This window comes from Scyliorhinus torazame, chromosome 18 (genome assembly GCF_047496885.1).
Source record: "Scyliorhinus torazame isolate Kashiwa2021f chromosome 18, sScyTor2.1, whole genome shotgun sequence".
NCBI lineage: Eukaryota > Metazoa > Chordata > Chondrichthyes > Carcharhiniformes > Scyliorhinidae > Scyliorhinus > Scyliorhinus torazame.
The window spans coordinates 149,708,393-149,725,267 of NC_092724.1; the positions used below are offsets into that span (position 1 = coordinate 149,708,393).

Consider the following 16,875-nt stretch of genomic DNA (forward strand, 5'->3'; position numbering starts at 1 on the left):
CCAAGTCTTTTACTCATTTTTTTCTCCAGTTTTTCTCCCTTTCAACCCTCTCTAAGCTTATCTTGTCCACGAGAACCACTTCTTTCTCCTTCAGGGGCTGTTTAGCACAGGGCTAAGTCGCTGGCTTTGAAAGCAGACCAAGGCAGGCCAGCAGCACGGTTCAATTCCCGTACCAGCCTCCCTGAACAGGCGCCGGAATGTGGCGACTGGGGGCTTTTCACAGTAACTTCATTTGAAGCCTACTTGTGACAATAAGCGATTTTCATGTGATTTAATTTCAATCCTATTCCTATTAAAGTGCTGACCACCTAAATTCCTTCAAAGAGGGCTAAGTGCATAAAATCACAGGCATGAGTGATTGGAATGCACTTTGTGGAAATATTTTCCTTTTGTGGCAAAGAGGCATTCACATAGGAATCTAACAGGAATTCAGAAGAAATTCCACCCAAAGAGAGGGTAAGAATGTGGAAAGCTCTACCTACCACAGGACGTGGTTGAAGCAAATAGTATAAGTGCATTTCGGGGGAAACTAGATATGCATACTAGGAAGGGACAAATAGATGGATGGAGGATTTAATAGAATATAAACACGTCCAACTGACTGGTTGGACTGAATGGCCTGTTTCTATGCGATATATCTATGTAAAGTAATCCATGTTTGAATCCATCCAGCCAAGTTTCCTCACTGTCACAGTATCAAAACATTTCTTATCAAACTTACATTCGACATTCTTTGTGACAGTGACAAATGTAAATGCTCTCTCAACCCATCTGCAGCCTTTTCCAGATTCATTACACCATCCTCCTCCAGTGGCTCTGCAACATCATCCAGCTAGGTGGAGCTGCACTTACTGAATTCTATTTTTCCCTATCTAATTTAAAGCCAGAGATACAACTGCAATGTTTTCTCTTCCCACGCACTATTACCTTTGGTGTCTCCCAAGAGTCCATCTCTGGTGGCCCCTTCGTATTTCGCATCTACATGCTGCCTTTCAGCAACCATCAGCTGAAAACTCAGCATCAATGTGCATACACAAGCTTTCAACACCTCACTCCACCTCCCCACCACTCTCTAAACTTCTCTATTGTCTCTAAGTTACTGAGTTGTTTTTGCCAGAGGCATTGTTGGTGTGGTCAAAAGGCAAGACAGACAAGGAAGATAGTTTATGACCGTTACACAGGATGCCACTTATGAATGTTCTGGAACCATTTTTGTACTGTGACAGGTGAGGACAACTGATTGTGATTCAGACATATAGATTTACAGGAAAGTACCAGATGAGTAGAAATGTCCTCGCACACTTACCAGCATGGGCACTATGCAGATTGTGCCACGAGTGCCCCCACTATTTTCAGCACCTCTGGTTTCTGTAGTTTTGTCTCCTGTGGGTATGAGGTTGTCATATTCTATACATGCTTTATTCTTGGTGGTTTTGCTTGAAACTTGATGACATGTTATATTGCAATTTGATGCACCTTAGTCCACATATTGAAATTTGATGAAAAAAATCCATTCATCAAGTTTGAATTCTTTTCTAAAGTAAAAGAAAATATTTGAATTTTGGATTTCAATAACAAATGTATTCTACATTTGTGATTTTCAGGGAGAACTAACCATCACTGCTGATATGGAAGACATTTCAAATTCCTTATATTTTGACACGGTTCCAACAACATGGGCAGATCTTGCCTACCCATCACTTTACACCTTGGGTGCTTGGTTTAGTGATTTTATAATTCGTATCAGGGTGAGCCACAACAGCTGTATGTTCAGTTTATAAACATTTGTGATATCCACAGTACAAATGAAGAATAATGTACTGCATTATCTTCTCAAAGTTATTTCTCAAGCATTCGGTCAGTAAATCCAACACCAATGTTTAAAAACAAGCTATCTTCAATTATTTCCAAAATGACTGATTCTGTAAGTATATCAAGTTAATCATACAGCCTTCTGTTACCAGTCATTTGTATACCTAATTAAATTTAGAATTGGTTCAGGTTTCGGAGGTCTGGAGTGAGTTGAAATTCCCTCCATGTTTTTGGTGCTCTGCAAAGTTGTAGGAATGTAATCTACTCCCCTTTTGGCTTTTAATAATGTGAACAAATGTATTGCCCCGAGTATTATTAATAGAGGGTGGGGGTCAGTGTACCAGGTTGTGCTTGAGCATGACTGTACATCACACTGAAAGGTACCACAGAGGCCACTCACAAGGTAAGACACGCAGCCGAGCAGAAAATTTTAAATAGATGATGCATTCAACTAAACACAGCAAAAACAAAATGGGAACATTGGGTGAGTGTCATTTTGCCTACAAAACATAAAGCAAAGATCCTGATTGAATAATTTCTTATATCCACCTGAGCAGGAAGTACTCCTGGTACTCAGCTAGAATTCCTTCCTCAAGTAACAATATCTAAAGCAAATTAACTTCATTCAACTCATCATCTATTTATAGGCACTTTCTCAGTGCAAATTGGTTATACTAGCCTCCAGATTAACTGACTACAATTCAAAATTTAGACTTAAATGCTTTGTGATTTTAAAAGTATTATAACAATTCCCATTGATTTAACTCAGCAAATAATGATAAAAATATAACTCGGCAAACATATGACAAAGGTAAATTTAGTGCTGTATTTTATTCTATTATCAATGATCCAATAGACATGTTGAATTAATAATGGAAACAATACGCAAGAATAATTTTAATAATTGACTTTGTAGTCTAAAGAATAGACATGCATTTATATACTTAGCACCTTTATGGGAATTAATCTCATCACACTCCTTCACACCCTATAACAAAGCCTTAAAATATCACCCTCCAGAATTGGTGCATGACTGCTGTATTTTGCCTTATCGTAAATTTTTCCAAAATGTATATGGGGGTAATCATTCAGCTGTAACTTTCTCACTTGTCTATTTATTTTCAGGAGTTGGAATCATGGACTTCAGATTTTGCTTTGCCTAGTGCGGTGTGGCTTGGTGGTTTTTTCAATCCGCAGTCCTTCCTCACGGCCATAATGCAATCTATGGCCAGGAAAAATGAATGGCCATTGGATAAAATGTGTCTAGCTGTGGAAGTTACAAAGAAAAACAGAGAAGATATGACAAGTGCTCCCAGAGAAGGAGCCTACATTCATGGGCTATACATGGAAGGTACAATTTGCATACACACTTATAATCATGGCCATCAATAAGATTTTTACAAGAATATTCACTTTAGATGTTTTATTGTTGAAGAAGATACAGAGAAATCTGTTTAACGATCATGAGTTGCTAATGATACACACATTTAAATGAAAACTTCACAATTTGTTTCATTAGACATTATCAAATTAGCAGGCTTTTAAAACACAAATTGTTTTTACTAAGTTTTGTTAAATACAGAGGCATCCATGAGTGACAATGCTCAATCTTTATTATTTTAACAGCAGTAAACAAGCAGTACTCGTGGCAAAAGATTTTCCAGTTAAATTAATGTTTTCTATTTTGAAAGGTGCACGCTGGGAAAAGAACAGTGGAATTATTACTGATGCACGACTGAAGGAGCTTACACCAGCAATGCCAGTCGCATTCATCAAAGCCATTCCAGTGGATCGTCAAGACTTAAAAAACATTTATGAATGCCCAGTGTATAAAACCCGCACCCGGGGTCCTACTTATGTTTGGACTTTTAACCTGAAAACAAAAGAGAAGCGAGCCAAGTGGATCCTTGCAGGTGTAGCAGTTTTACTACAAGTTTAAGCTGTAAAAACTGAAACCTCTTATGTTATGACAGACTTAAAAGAAATCTTAATTGTGTCTTTTGAATAAATGTTACATGCTTAAAATTAATAATCCAGTGAAGTGCATATTTTGTTTTTAGTCAAGCAGAAATAATGAAAGACTGAAAGCTGTGAAAGTTAGACTTTGCTGTTGCAATTTGCCTTCCTGCTCTTTTTACAAGATAGTTGATAGGAAACTCTGAAAAAAAACCCAGGTCTGGCAGCATGCATTGGGACAAAAAATATATTGGATTTTTAAAAAAAGAGGTAATGGCTGAGGAGAACGATCACAGTCTCAAACTGTTGAATTCAATGTTGAGTTCCAAAGGCTGCAAACGTGCCTAATTAGAAGATAAGGAACGGGATTCTCCATCTCGCCAGCCGGCCAATGGGGTTTCCCAAAGTGGACAGCCCCACGCCGTCGGGAAAACCCAGGGCGTGGGTGCGCTGCCGGCGTAATAGAGAATCCAGTCCAAGGTGCTGCTCCTTCAGTTCATGTTGGGTTTCACTGGAACATTGCAGCAGGTCAAGGACACACATGTGGGCTTGAGAGCAAGAAGCTAAGATGAAGTGGCAAGCAGTAGGAAGGTTGGGATCATGCTTGCAAATTTCACTAATTGAAGGTGTTCCAAAAAGCAGTCACCCAGTCTGCGTCTAGTCCCCCCAAGTAGCGGTGATCACATTGGTATCAATGAATACAGTAGACCAAATTGAAGGAGGTGCAATTGAAATGGTGCTTCAACTGAAAGGAGTGTTTGGGGCCTTAGGCAGTGAGGAGGGAGGAAGTAAAGGGGCATGTGTTACTTCTTCTGCGATTACAAGGGAAGGTGCCGTGGGAAAGTGATAAGGAGTAGAGGAGCGAATCAGGATATCGAGGAGGAAGCGGTCTCTGCAGAATGCTGAAGAGATGGGTTTCCTGGTGGCATCATGCTGGAGTTGGTGGAAATGGCGGAGGATGACCCTTATGTGGAGGCTGGAGGGATGGATTATGAGGACACATGCTTCTGAGAGAGAAGGAAAGGGGGGAGGTACAGGGAATGGGAAGGACAGTGTGTCCTGTGAATCATGGGTGGAAACCTTGGTAAAGGAAAAAATGCAAATATGTCAGAGGCTCATTTTTGAAGTTGGCATCATCGGAACAGAGGCAAAAAAACTAGGAGAATAGAATTGAGGATGTACAGGAAGCAGGGTGTGAGGTGATGTCGTTGAGGGAGATGATGGGCTTGTAATGAATATTGACGGTCAGTCTATCACAAAAATGGAGACACAGAGGCCATGGAAGAAAAGGAAAGTTCGGAGATAAACCATGTACTTACTGGTGGCTGTTCAAAGCCCCAAACATTCCATTCAGGTGAAGCAACATTTCACTTACACCCCCTTCAGTTTGATAACACTGTATTCACTACTCCCAATGTAGCCGCCTCTACATCGGAGAGGCTGAATGCAGACTTGGTGACTGCTTTGCGGAACAATGTCGCTCGGTCCGCACTTCTGCCCACAACCTTCCTGTTGCTTGCTATTTCAAACTCAGCAATTTGCTGTCATGCCTGCATGTCTACCCTTAGCCAGCTGCAACATTCCTGTGAAGCCCCACACAAGCCAGAGAAGCAGCACTTCATCTTTTGTTTGCCATATTACAGCCACTGGGACTCAACATTGAGTTCAACCACTTCAGACTGTGATCTTGCTCACCCAACTTGACCCCTTTATATTTTATCCAATAGTTTTTGATACAATGTAAACCAACCCCCCTACATCGTCACCTGTCACTTTTTCTTTAGACACCGTGAAGCCCCGTTGCAATCTCTGCTAGCTCCCAACTATCACTGACATTCTACTTTGCTCCAGATTCTCCATCCCCTCTAATACAGTATATAATCTATCACTTCCGCACCTCCCCTTTAGCTTTGAAGAGTTAGATGGACTCAAAACATTGTTTCTCTCCACACATGCTGCCAGATCCGAGTTTTCCCAGCATTTTCTCTTTTTGTTTCAGATTTCCTGCATCTGCTTTATTTTGCATTTATTAAAATAGTTAAGATTGCTCTAAAGGATTAAAATATGGTCCACAACTTCAATATTTGCATAAGCAAACTTCAATTCACAACAGAGCTAATTACTGAAGCACAGCAGAGTAAAATTTCATCTTTGCCACCTGGGGAGTTGGGCAGAGACATTCATATGCCAATAACATGGGTGAACCATCAGTTTGGACATAAAGGAAACCTTTTTCTCTGATAAGAAAGTAGTGGTAGATGAAGATAAGCTTCTATATTGACCAAACTGGTTTGTAATTTTAAGGTAATATTCAGTTGTTCCAGGTTATCAGACCCCATGGCCCATTATTAGATACATCCCTCAGAGGTCTGAGTCAGTTAATAGCAAATGTGACCTACGCCAGGAATTGGTGTAGTGGCATTTTTGATTTCCTATGAATTATCGAGTTCCTGAATTTTTCACATTCAGAAATCATGCTCTGAAGTGTGATACTCAGAATATTAGAGACTTTGCTATGTTGGGTCTCTTATCATTTCCAGCCTTTTCTCAATGTCTCACAACAGCAAGAACTTTCATCCACTTCTTACCAGACAAAGGCAGGGAGCAAGAACTTCCAAGTCAAAAATTCACATTTCTGATGCTCAGTTGAGATCCTTGCTATACTCACAAAATAAAAATATTTTGGTGATTAGCTCCAGTTGTCAGGGGACCAGGGTACTAGAAGGTCCAGGGAAAACTCCTCTCCTACTGCTAGCTGAAAGTAGATGATGTGACCTACTATCTGCATCAACTTGATGGTGTGAAGGTTGGAGGGATTTATAAGAATTGACTTGAGAAATTTTGGGCCCCAATATTCTACTTTAACAACAAATACATGTTTTACATGATATAATATCCTGTCCTTTCAGGTTCCCCATGGGACATCCAATAGTGTCAGCTTCTGGTGTTATGATAGATAATAGAACAAATGTTAACAAATAGGTACCCACTTAATACCTCCATCAGAAGGAAACAATTATTTTATCAAGGATTTCTAAAAATAGACTCCAAAGCTTGATATGACCACACCTGCATATCTCTGTGCTCATTCGAAACAATAACAATGCCATCCCATTTGTTGTTTCTTTTCAAAACTGAAAGGCTAAAGGATACGACATGACATCACTGAATAAATATTAATCAGCAAGGGCCTTACATACAAATGATTTACAAAAGAGATACACAATTGCAAGGGAATATGAAAACAATTTCCACTAAATGTAAGGTGAAATTGTTAGACCTGCTTTTCCACAGCAACAAGGCACAAGCATTCAAAGTTGCTCAGGTATTTTGGTATTGCAACTGACTAGAAATTGTTATTGTGCATTGCTGATCTCCCTGTGGCTAGAAAGGGCTGATGCCCTTAATTTTAAGCTCCTCTGGAGAGCAAATACAGCACCTACTACAAAGTTATAAAAAGCATTAGATCTTGACCATTGCTATAAGGGTCATTATGGCACAGAGAGACCATTCAGCGTGAGTATATGCTGGCTCTCTTTACAGCAATCCAATCAGTTCTATTCCCCCAATCGCTCTCCTTGGTCCTGCAATGTTTTCCCCCTCAAGTACCCATCCAATTTCCTTTTGAAATCATTGTGTCTGCTTTCACCACCCTGGTAGACAATGAGCTCCAGGTCATTAGCGCTCGCTGCGTAATAAAGTTTTTCCTGACATCTCCCCTGTATCTTTTACTCAAAATCTTAAATTTGTGACCATTAGTCCTTGACCATTAGTCTTTATACCATCCGCTAATGGGAATAGCTTTTATTAACCTCCCAAGGCCATTTAAACCTCTAACAAAGATTCCCTCAATCTCCTTTTCTCCAAGGACAACAAGCCCAGTTTATCCAACCTAATCTTGTAACTAAAATGTCCTCATCCATGGAACGATTCTACTAAATCTCTTCTGCACACCGTCAGACCTGCACACTGTCAGAACCTTCACATCCTGCCTAAAGTCCGGGGAACAGAATTGGATGCAATACTCGAGACGTGGCCTTTATAAATAAACCTTTATTAAAATCTAATGTAAGGACTTCCGGTTGCGGCTATGCTGAGCTAAGTCGGACGTTCAGCAGCTCCCGCCAGAAACTGACTTTTGGGCTCTTTTTAGGGGCCCCAGCGGCATTTGTTCGACGGTTCCCATGTGGGAAGGTGATAGTACGATTTCCTTGGGTGCTGGGTGGGGTAGGGTGAAATGGTTCGAAGTGGGGGTTTTGTGAGAGTGTGGGCGTAGGTGGTTGGAAGGACGGGGCCCCGTTGGGGGGAGGGGAGATGGGAGGCCCGAGGTGGGGAGCTGGGATTAGGCCGCAAAAGGGAGCTTCGCCAGAGAGGACGGGGCCGGTTTGATGGAAAGTGCTGGCTTTTTCCCGCTCTAGGGAAGGGGGCAGGGCCCGGCGGGGGGGGGGGGGGGGGGGGGGGGGGGGGGGGGAGGAGGAAGGGGGGTGTTGGAGAGGAGCGCCCGCTGATGGACAGGAGGAGGGGGGGGGGGGGCGGTACTACCACACTGGGGGCTCGATGGAGTGGCGGGACTGGCCAGGGTCAGCAGGAGTCAGCTGACTTACGGGAGTGCTATGGGGGGAGCAACGCAGCCAGGGGGGGACCTAACTTGGGTGGGGGGTGGGGAACTGGGTTGCTGCTGCATTGGCCAAAGAGGAGCTGGAGCTCGGAGAGAGAGTCGGGGCGGGGGTCTGCCGCTGGGGGGAATGGAGAGTGCAGGAGGCGCGGGTACGTGGCTGGCCTAGAAAAGGGGATGGCTAATCGGCAGGGGGTTGGGGGGGGGGGGTAAGCCCCCTGATTCGGCTGATAACTTGAAATGTGAGAGGCTGAATGGGCCGGTGTGTTCGCGCACCTGAAGGGACTGAAGGCAGATGTGGTTATGCTCCAGGAGACGCATTTCAGGGTGGCAGATCAGGTTAGGCTGAGAAAGGGGTGGGTAGGGCAGGTTTTCCACTCGGGATTGAATGCAAAGAATCGAGGGGTGGCGATTTTGGTGGGGAAGCAGGTGTCGTTTGTGGCGCTGAACATCGTGGCAGACAATGGAGGTAGGTATGTGATGGTGAGTGGTAAGCTGCAGGGGGTGCAAGTGGCGGATGAGGAGGTGAGCGTGCGGATCCGTGGGTGCATTGAAAGCTATCTAGAGGCTAACGATATGGGGAGGTGCAGGTGGGGGTGGTCTGGGAGGTGCTGACGGCGGTGATTAGGGGAGAGCTAATCTCCACTAGGGCCCACAAGGAGAAGGAGAGGAGAGAGAGGGAGAGATTGGCGGTGGACATTTTAAGGGAGGATAGGAGGTATGCAGAGGTTCCCGAGGAGGGACTACTCAAGGAGCGACGAAGCCTCCAGGCCGAGTTCGACCTGTTGACCACCAGGAAGGCAGAGGTGCAGTGGAGGAAAGCGCAAGGGGCGGTGTATGAGTACGGGAAGAAGGCTAGCCGGATGTTGGCACACCAGCTTCGGAAGCGGGAGGCAGCGAGGGAGATTCGGGGAGTTAGGGATAAAGGGGGGAACACGGTGCGGAGTGTGGTGGGAATAAATGGGGTATTCAGAGACTTTTATGAGGGGCTGTATAGGTCTGAGCCCCCGACGGAGGAGGGGGGGATGCGTCGATTTTTGGATCGACTGAGGTTCACGAGGGTGGAGGAGGAGCAGGTGGCTGGGCTTGGGACACAGGTCGGGCTGGAGGAGCTGACTAAGGGGCTGGGGAGTATGCAGGCGGGGAAGATGACGGTGTACCCGAGGTTCCTTTTTATATTCCAGTGCCTCCCCATCTTGATCCCTAAGGCCTTTTTTAAGCGGGTCAGTAGGAGCATCATGGGATTTGTGTGGGCGAAAAAGACCCCGAGGGTGAGAAGGGTGTTTGTGGAGCGGAGTAGGGACAGAGGAGGGTTAGCGTTACCTAATCTGTGTGGGTATTATTGGGCTGCCAATGTGACGATGCTACGCAAGTGGGTAATGGAGGGGGAGGGGGCAGCGTGGAAGAGGCTGGAGATGGCGTTCTGTGGGCACGAGTCTGGGAGCGCTGGTGACAGCGCTGGTGACAGCACCGCTGCCGCTCCCGCCGACTAGGTACACCACGGGTCCGGTGGTGGCGGCGACTTTGAAAATTTGGGGGCAGTGGAGACGCCACAGGGGTGAGGTAGAGGCTTCGGTTTGGTCCCCGATCTGGGAGAACTATTGGTTCGTCCCGGGGAGAATGGATGGAGGGTTCCTGAGCTGGCACAGGGCAGGAATTAGAAGGATGGGGGACCTGTTTTTAGATGGGACTTTTGCGAGCCTTGGGGCGCTGGTGGAAAAATTTGGGCTTCCCCCCGGAAATGCCTTCAGGTACATGCAGGTAAGGGCGTTTGTAAGACGGTAGGTGAGGGAGTTCCCGCTGCTTCCAACACTCAGGATCCAGGATAGGGTGCTCTCGGGGTGTGGGTTGGAGAGGGCAGGGTCTCGGCGATCTACCAGGAGATGCAGAAGGAGGAGGAGGCCTCGGTGAAGGAGCTAAAGGGTAAATGGGAGGAGGAGCTTGGGGAGGAGATAGACGAGGGTGCATGGGCGGACGCCCTGGGTAGGGTTAATTCTTCCTCCTCTTGCGCCAGGCTTAGCCTGATACAATTTAAGGTTCTTCACAGAGTGCATATGACAGGGGCGAGGCTGAACAGGTTCTTTGGAGTGGAAGACAGGTGTGGGAGGTGCTTCGGGAGCCCAGCAAATCACACCCACATGTCCTGGGCGTGCCCGGCGCTGGATGGGTTCTGAAGGGGTATTGTGAGGACAGTGTCTAAGGTGGTGAACACCCGGGTTAAGCCGAGCTGGGGGTTAGCACTATTTGGGGTATCGGACGAGCCGGGAGTGCAGGAGGCGAAAGAGGCCGGTATTCTGGCCTTTGCGGTAGCCCGGCGGAGGATTCTGCAACAGTGGAAAGATGCGAGGCCCCCGAGCGTGGAAGCCTGGATCAGCGACATGGCAGGGTTCATTAAATTGGAGAGGGTACAATTTGTCTTGAGAGGGTCTGTGCAAGGGTTCTTCAGGTGGTGGCAACCGTTCCGAGACTTTCTAGTGGAGCGTTAGGAGGTGGTCAGCAGCAGCAGCAACCCAAAGCGGGGGGGGAGGTGGGGGTGGGGGGTACTTTGTGTTTTCTACGGTGTTTATTATGGCTTAATGGGGGGTTTGTATTTGGGGGGAATTCGTGATGTAATTGTAAGATGTTCTTCATGTGTTCTTTGTTTTTCTTTTTTCTGTAAGGGGGGGGTTTGTTGAAAATATATAAAAATTTGAATAAAAATATTTCTTAAAAAAAACATCTAATGTAAGACCTGTTTTTGTACTCAAAACTTCTATTTTTGGAACCCAAAATCTCATATATTTTGCGGACTATTCTCAATATGTCCTGCCACCTTCAAAGATTAATCACATGAAACACCTGGGGCGGGATTCTCCGATATCGGCACGATGTCCTCCGACCGGCACCAAAAGCGGCGCGAATCAGTCCGGCATCGCGCCGCCCCAAAGGTGCGGAAGTCTCCGCATCTTGAGGGGCTGAGCCCTCACCTTGAGGGGCTAGGCCCGCGCCGGACTGATTTCCGCCCCGCCAGCTGGCGGGAAAGGCCTTTGGTGCCCCGCCAGATGGTGCGGAAATGGCTTTGCAGCGCGGCGCATGCGCGGGAGCGTCAGCGGCCGCTCACGGCATCCCACGCATGCGCAGTGGAGGAGGTCTCTTCCGCCTCCGCCATGGTGGACACCACAGCAAAGGCGGAAGGAAAAGAGTGCCCCCACGGCACAGGCCCGCCCGCGGATCGGTGGGCCCCGATCGCGGGCCAGGCCACCGTGGGGGCACCCCAGGACCCAGGACCCTCGGAGCCTGCCCGCGCCACCTTGTCCCGCCGGTAAGAGAGGTGGTTTGATTCTCGCCGGCGGGACAGGCATTCCAGCAGCGGGACTTCGGCCCATCGCGGGCCGGAGATTCGCGGGGGGGGGGGGGGGGGGTTGGGCCGCCAACCGCCGCAATTCCCACCCCTGCCGAATATCCGGTGCCGAAGAATTCGGCAATCGGCGGGGGCGGGATTCACGCCAGCCCCCGGCGATTCTCCGACCCAGCGGCGGGTCGGAGAATCCCGCCCAAGGTCTCGCATTCTTGTAAATTCTTTCAAACTATGCCATTAAGTCTAGATTTTGTCTTCCATCCCTGCTGCCAAAGTGCAAAACCTCACAATTCTTTACATTCAATTCCACCTGTCACTTGTCTGCTAGGTTAGCTATTTCCCTCTGTCGATTAGAATCATCCACGCAGTTAGTCACACCTCCAAATTTGGCATCACCTGCAAATTAAATTTTTTTACTCGTGTTCCAATATTCAAATCATTCGTAAATATCAAAAAGCAGTGGTTCTGGTAGTGATCCTTGGGGAACACAAACATCAACCATCCTCCAGTGTGAAAAACAACCATTTACCACAACTCTGTCCTTTAGCTAATGTTTTATCCAAGTGACCCACCCATGCAATGAGCCTCGAAACAAATTCCATGTTAAACAATGTGTTCCTATACTTCATCCATCACACTCACATTTATTTCAGTTCCATCAGCTGAATTGTTCAGTAAATATGCAATGAACCAGATTCCCACCTAGCATTCTCCAATATCCCCAAGTCCAAATTCTTATCACCTAATTTGAAGTAGAATGATAAAACCCAGCTATAATTCATGAAGCATTACTCTATCGCAATCAATTTTTACAATCTCATAATTTCTACAAAATGTAACTGCTAGTTATAATAAAATGCATCACATAATTACTCAGCCTGACGTTCTACATTTCTGGAATAAAATATTGTAGGCAGTTCTTCGATAGTAACCTGTAAAAATCCTTTAGATGTTGGGAAGGATACTTGAACAACTACTTGATAACGATCTTTCCATTTCCTCAAAAACGTAGCATTGGGAAAAAAATGAGTTTTAATGTCAACAAACTAAAATGAATCACTTAAACACAAAATCTCATGGCCAGAAGATACCATACATGGATCTATAAGCTTTGTTTGATACAAAGTTGGCAGTATAAACTTAGGTACAAAAGTGAAGATATTAATTGAGCTATATTGAACTTACAATAAGTTTTAGAAAAAGTTCTTTATGAGTGGAGTTACCAGTTTCACCCAGAGCTTCACGTATCTATTTGGTTGGTCAAATGTAGTAGTCAGAACCTCATTTGACAGGCAGTACAGATGTTCTTGTTCCTAGAAAACAGATAAAAGTTTAGTATTTTTCTTTTCTCACTTCCAACTTTGCTTACTAGCATTCGCTCCTAGTTCCCTAACACTTCAATTTTTAAATTCCTGTGCTCCATCTTAAAATCGCTCCACGGTCTCACTCCACCTCATCTCTGTAAACAACCTCCAGCCCTAGAACTTCCCTCAATCTTTTCATTTGTACATTCGCCCAATCATTTGGCTCCACTCTTTGGAATTCCATCCATAAGCCTTTCCAACATCTTCATATTTTAGGAGCCTCCTCAAAGTCCATTCTTCACTAAATTTGTGGTTACCCCACTTAATCTCAGCAACCATTCTTCATGACCATGAAACATCATGGAACATTTTTCTATATGCAAGCTGCAAAATAAATGAAAGCATTTTAACAAAACACAGATAAAGAAATGGTAGGACCAGTAAGGGTTGAAGGCTGCAAGCCTATTACAGGGAATAACCTAGTGGACAAGACGCTCAAGAAGTGTTCTGTCTGTACTTAAAGAAGAATAATGGAAGATCTACGCGATTATCAAAGGAAGCGTGGAAAAGCAACACTGGAGCAGAGAACATTAGAGGTTAGCAAGATTATTTAACATTTCTTTTTTTTTTTTAAATGTTTTCAATTAAGGGGCAATTTAGCATAGCCAATCCACCTACCCTGCACATCTTTGGAATGTCAAACCACATGGACAGTGACCCAGGGCCGGGATCAAACCGGGTCTTTGGCACCATGAGAACATAAGAACTAGGAGCAGGAGTAGGCCATCTGGCCCCTCGAGCCTGCTTCGCCATTCAATGAGATCATGGCTGATCTTTTTTGGACTCAGCTCCACTTTCCGGCCCGAACACCATAACCCTTAATCCCTTTATTCTTCAAAAAACTATCTATCTTTATCTTAAAAATATTTAATGAAGGAGCCTCAACTGCTTCACTGGGTAAGGAATTCAATAGATTCACAACCCTTTGGGTGAAGAAGTTCCTCCTAAGCTCAGTCCTAAATCTACTTCCCCTTCTTTTGAGGCTATGCCCCCTAGTTCTGCTTCCACCCGCCAGTGGAAACAACCTGCCCACATCTATTCTATCTATTCCCTTCATAATTTTATATGTTTCTATAAGATCACCCCCCCCCCACCACATCCTTCTAAATTCCAATGAGTACAGTCCCAGTCTACTCAACCTCTCGTAATCAGCTCAGGGATTAACCTAATGAATCTCCTCTGTGCCAGTACATCCTTTCTCAGCTAAGGAGACCAATACTGAACACAATAGTCCAGGTGTGGCCTCACCTTATACAATTGCAGCATAACCTCCCTAGTCTTAAACTCCGCCCCTCTAGCAATGAAGGACAAAACGCCATTTGCCTTCTTAATCACCTGTTGCACCTGTAAACCAACTTTTTGCAACTCAGGCACTAGCACACCCAGGTCTCTCTGCACAGCGATATGTTTTAATATTTTATCATTTAAATAATAATCCTTTTTGCTATTATTCCTACCAAAATGAATAACCTCACATTTGTCAACATTGTATTCCATCTGCCAGACCCTAGCCTATCCAGACACTTAACCTATCCAAATCCCTCTGCAGACTTCCGGTATCCTCTGCACTTTTTGCTTGACCACTCATCTTAGTGTCGTCTGTAAACTTGGACACATTGCACTTGGTCTCCAACTCCAAATCATCTATGTAAATTGTGAACAATTGTGGGTCCAACACTGATCCCCGAGGGACACCACTAGCTACTGATTGCCAACCAGAGAAACACCCATTAATCCCCACTCTTTGCTTTCTATTAATTAACCAATTCTCTATCCATGCTACTACTTTACCCTTAATACTATGCATCTTTATCTTTTGTGTGGCACCTTGTCAAAAGCTTTCTGGAAATCCAGATATACCACATCCATTGGCCCCCCGTTATCTACTGCACTGGTAATGTCCTCAAAAAATTTCACTAAACTAGTTAGGCATGACCTGCCCTTTAGGAACCCATGCTGCGTCTGCCCAATGGGACAATTTCCATCCAGATGCCTCGCTATTTTTTCCTTGATGATAGATTCCAGCATCATCCCTACTACCGAAGTTAAGCTAACTGGCCTACCTCCTTTTTTAAACAGTGGTGTCACGTTTGCTAATTTCCAATCTGCCGGGACCACCCCAGAGTATAGTGAATTTTGGTAAATTATCACTAGTGCATTTGCTCTTTTAGCACTCTGGGATGCATTCCATGGGGGCTAGGAGACTTGTCTACCTTTAGCCTGTCCATCATTACTTCCTTAGTGATAACAATCATCTCAAGTTCCTCACCTGTCATAGCCTCATTTCCACCAGTCACTGGCATGTTATTTGTGTCTTCCATTGTGAAGACCGACCCAAAAATCCTGTTCAGTTCCTCAGCCATTTTCTAATCTCCCATTATTAAATCTCCCTTCTCATCCTCTAAAGGACCAATATTTACCTTAGCCACTCTTTTTTGTTTTATATATTTATAGAAACTTTTACCATCTGTTTTTATATTCTGAGCAAGTTTACTCTCATAATCTATCTTACTCTTCTTTATAGCTTTTTTAGTAGCTTTGTGTTGCCCCCTAAAGATTTCCCAGTCCTCTAGTCTCCCACTAATCTTTGCCACTTTGTATGCTTTTTCCTTCAATTTGATAACTCTCCCTTATTTCCTTAGATATCCACGGTTGATTTTCCCTCTTTCTACCGTCCTTCCTTTTTGTTGGTATAAACCTTTGTTGAATACTGTGAAAAATCGCTTGGAAGGTTCTCCACTGTTCCTCAACTGTTTCACCATAAAGTCTTTGCTCCCCATCTACCTTAGCTAGCTCTTCTCTCATTCCATTGTAATCTCCTTTGTTTAAGCACAAAACACTAGTGTTTGATTTTACCTTTTCACCCTCCATCTGTACTTTAAATTCCACCATATTATGATCGCTCCTTCCGAGAGGATCCCTAACTATGAGATCATTAATCAATCCTGTCTCATGACACAGGATCAGATCTAGGACCGCTTGTTCCCTCGTAGGTTCCATTACATACTGTTCTGGGAAGCTATCGCGGATACATTCTATAAACTCCTCCTCAAGGCTTCCTTGACCGACCAGCTTGGGTCACTGTCTGTGCGGAGTCTGCACATCCTCCCCGTGTGTGCGTGGGATTCCTCCGGGTGCTCCAGTTTCCTCCCACAGTCCAAAGATGTGCGGGTTAGGTGGATTGGCCATGATAAATTGCCCTTAGTGTCCAAAATTGCCCTTAGTGTTGGGTGGGGTTACTGGGTTATGGGGATAGGGTGGCGGTGTTGACCTTGGGTAGGGTGCTCTTTCCAAGAGCCGGTGCAGACCCGATGGGCCGAATGGCCTCCTTCTGCACTGTAAATTCTATGATAATTCTATGACCTGGTTACACCAATCGACATGTAGATTAAAATCCCCCATGATAACTTCTGTACCATTTCTACATGCATCAGTTATTTCTTTGTTTATTGCCTGCCCCACCATAATGTTACTATTTGGTGGCCTATAGACTACTCCTATCAGTGACTTTTTCGCCTTACTATTCCTGATTTCCACCCAAATGGATTCAATCTTATCCTCCATAGCACCGATGTCATCCCTTACTATTGCCCGGATGTCATCCTTAAATAACAGAGCTACACCACCTCCCTTATCCATCCACTCTGTCCTTCCGAATAGTTTGATACCCTTGGATATTTAACTCCCAACCATGACCATCCTTTAACCATGTTTCAGTAATGACCACTAAATCATAGTCATTCACGATGATTTGCGTCATCAACTCATTTACCTTATTCCGACTACTACGA

General features: G+C 44.9%; 2 protein-coding genes across 4 annotated transcripts in view; one reads left to right on the forward strand and one right to left on the reverse strand.

The window, feature by feature from the left end:
* LOC140395604 (dynein axonemal heavy chain 17-like) overlaps positions 1–3,825 on the forward strand; it is an 896,966-nt gene extending 893,141 nt beyond the window's left edge. Inside the window, exons 79-81 of the mRNA XM_072483576.1 lie at positions 1,605–1,748; positions 2,938–3,163; positions 3,504–3,825. Of these exons, the coding sequence (XP_072339677.1) occupies positions 1,605–1,748; positions 2,938–3,163; positions 3,504–3,751 (618 nt within the window). The 3' untranslated portion in view covers positions 3,752–3,825. The remainder of the gene's footprint in view (positions 1–1,604; positions 1,749–2,937; positions 3,164–3,503) is intronic.
* Positions 2,948–16,875, reverse strand: part of pgs1 (phosphatidylglycerophosphate synthase 1) — a 102,222-nt gene continuing 88,294 nt past the window's right edge. For 2 of the 3 annotated variants that reach the window (XM_072483579.1, XM_072483577.1), the window contains one exon: positions 11,771–13,033. In XM_072483579.1, the coding sequence (XP_072339680.1) occupies positions 12,914–13,033 (120 nt within the window). In that variant the 3' untranslated portion in view covers positions 11,771–12,913. Of the gene's footprint in view, positions 3,080–11,770; positions 13,034–16,875 lie in introns of those variants that run through there. The other variant, XM_072483578.1, reaches the window with a different exon arrangement.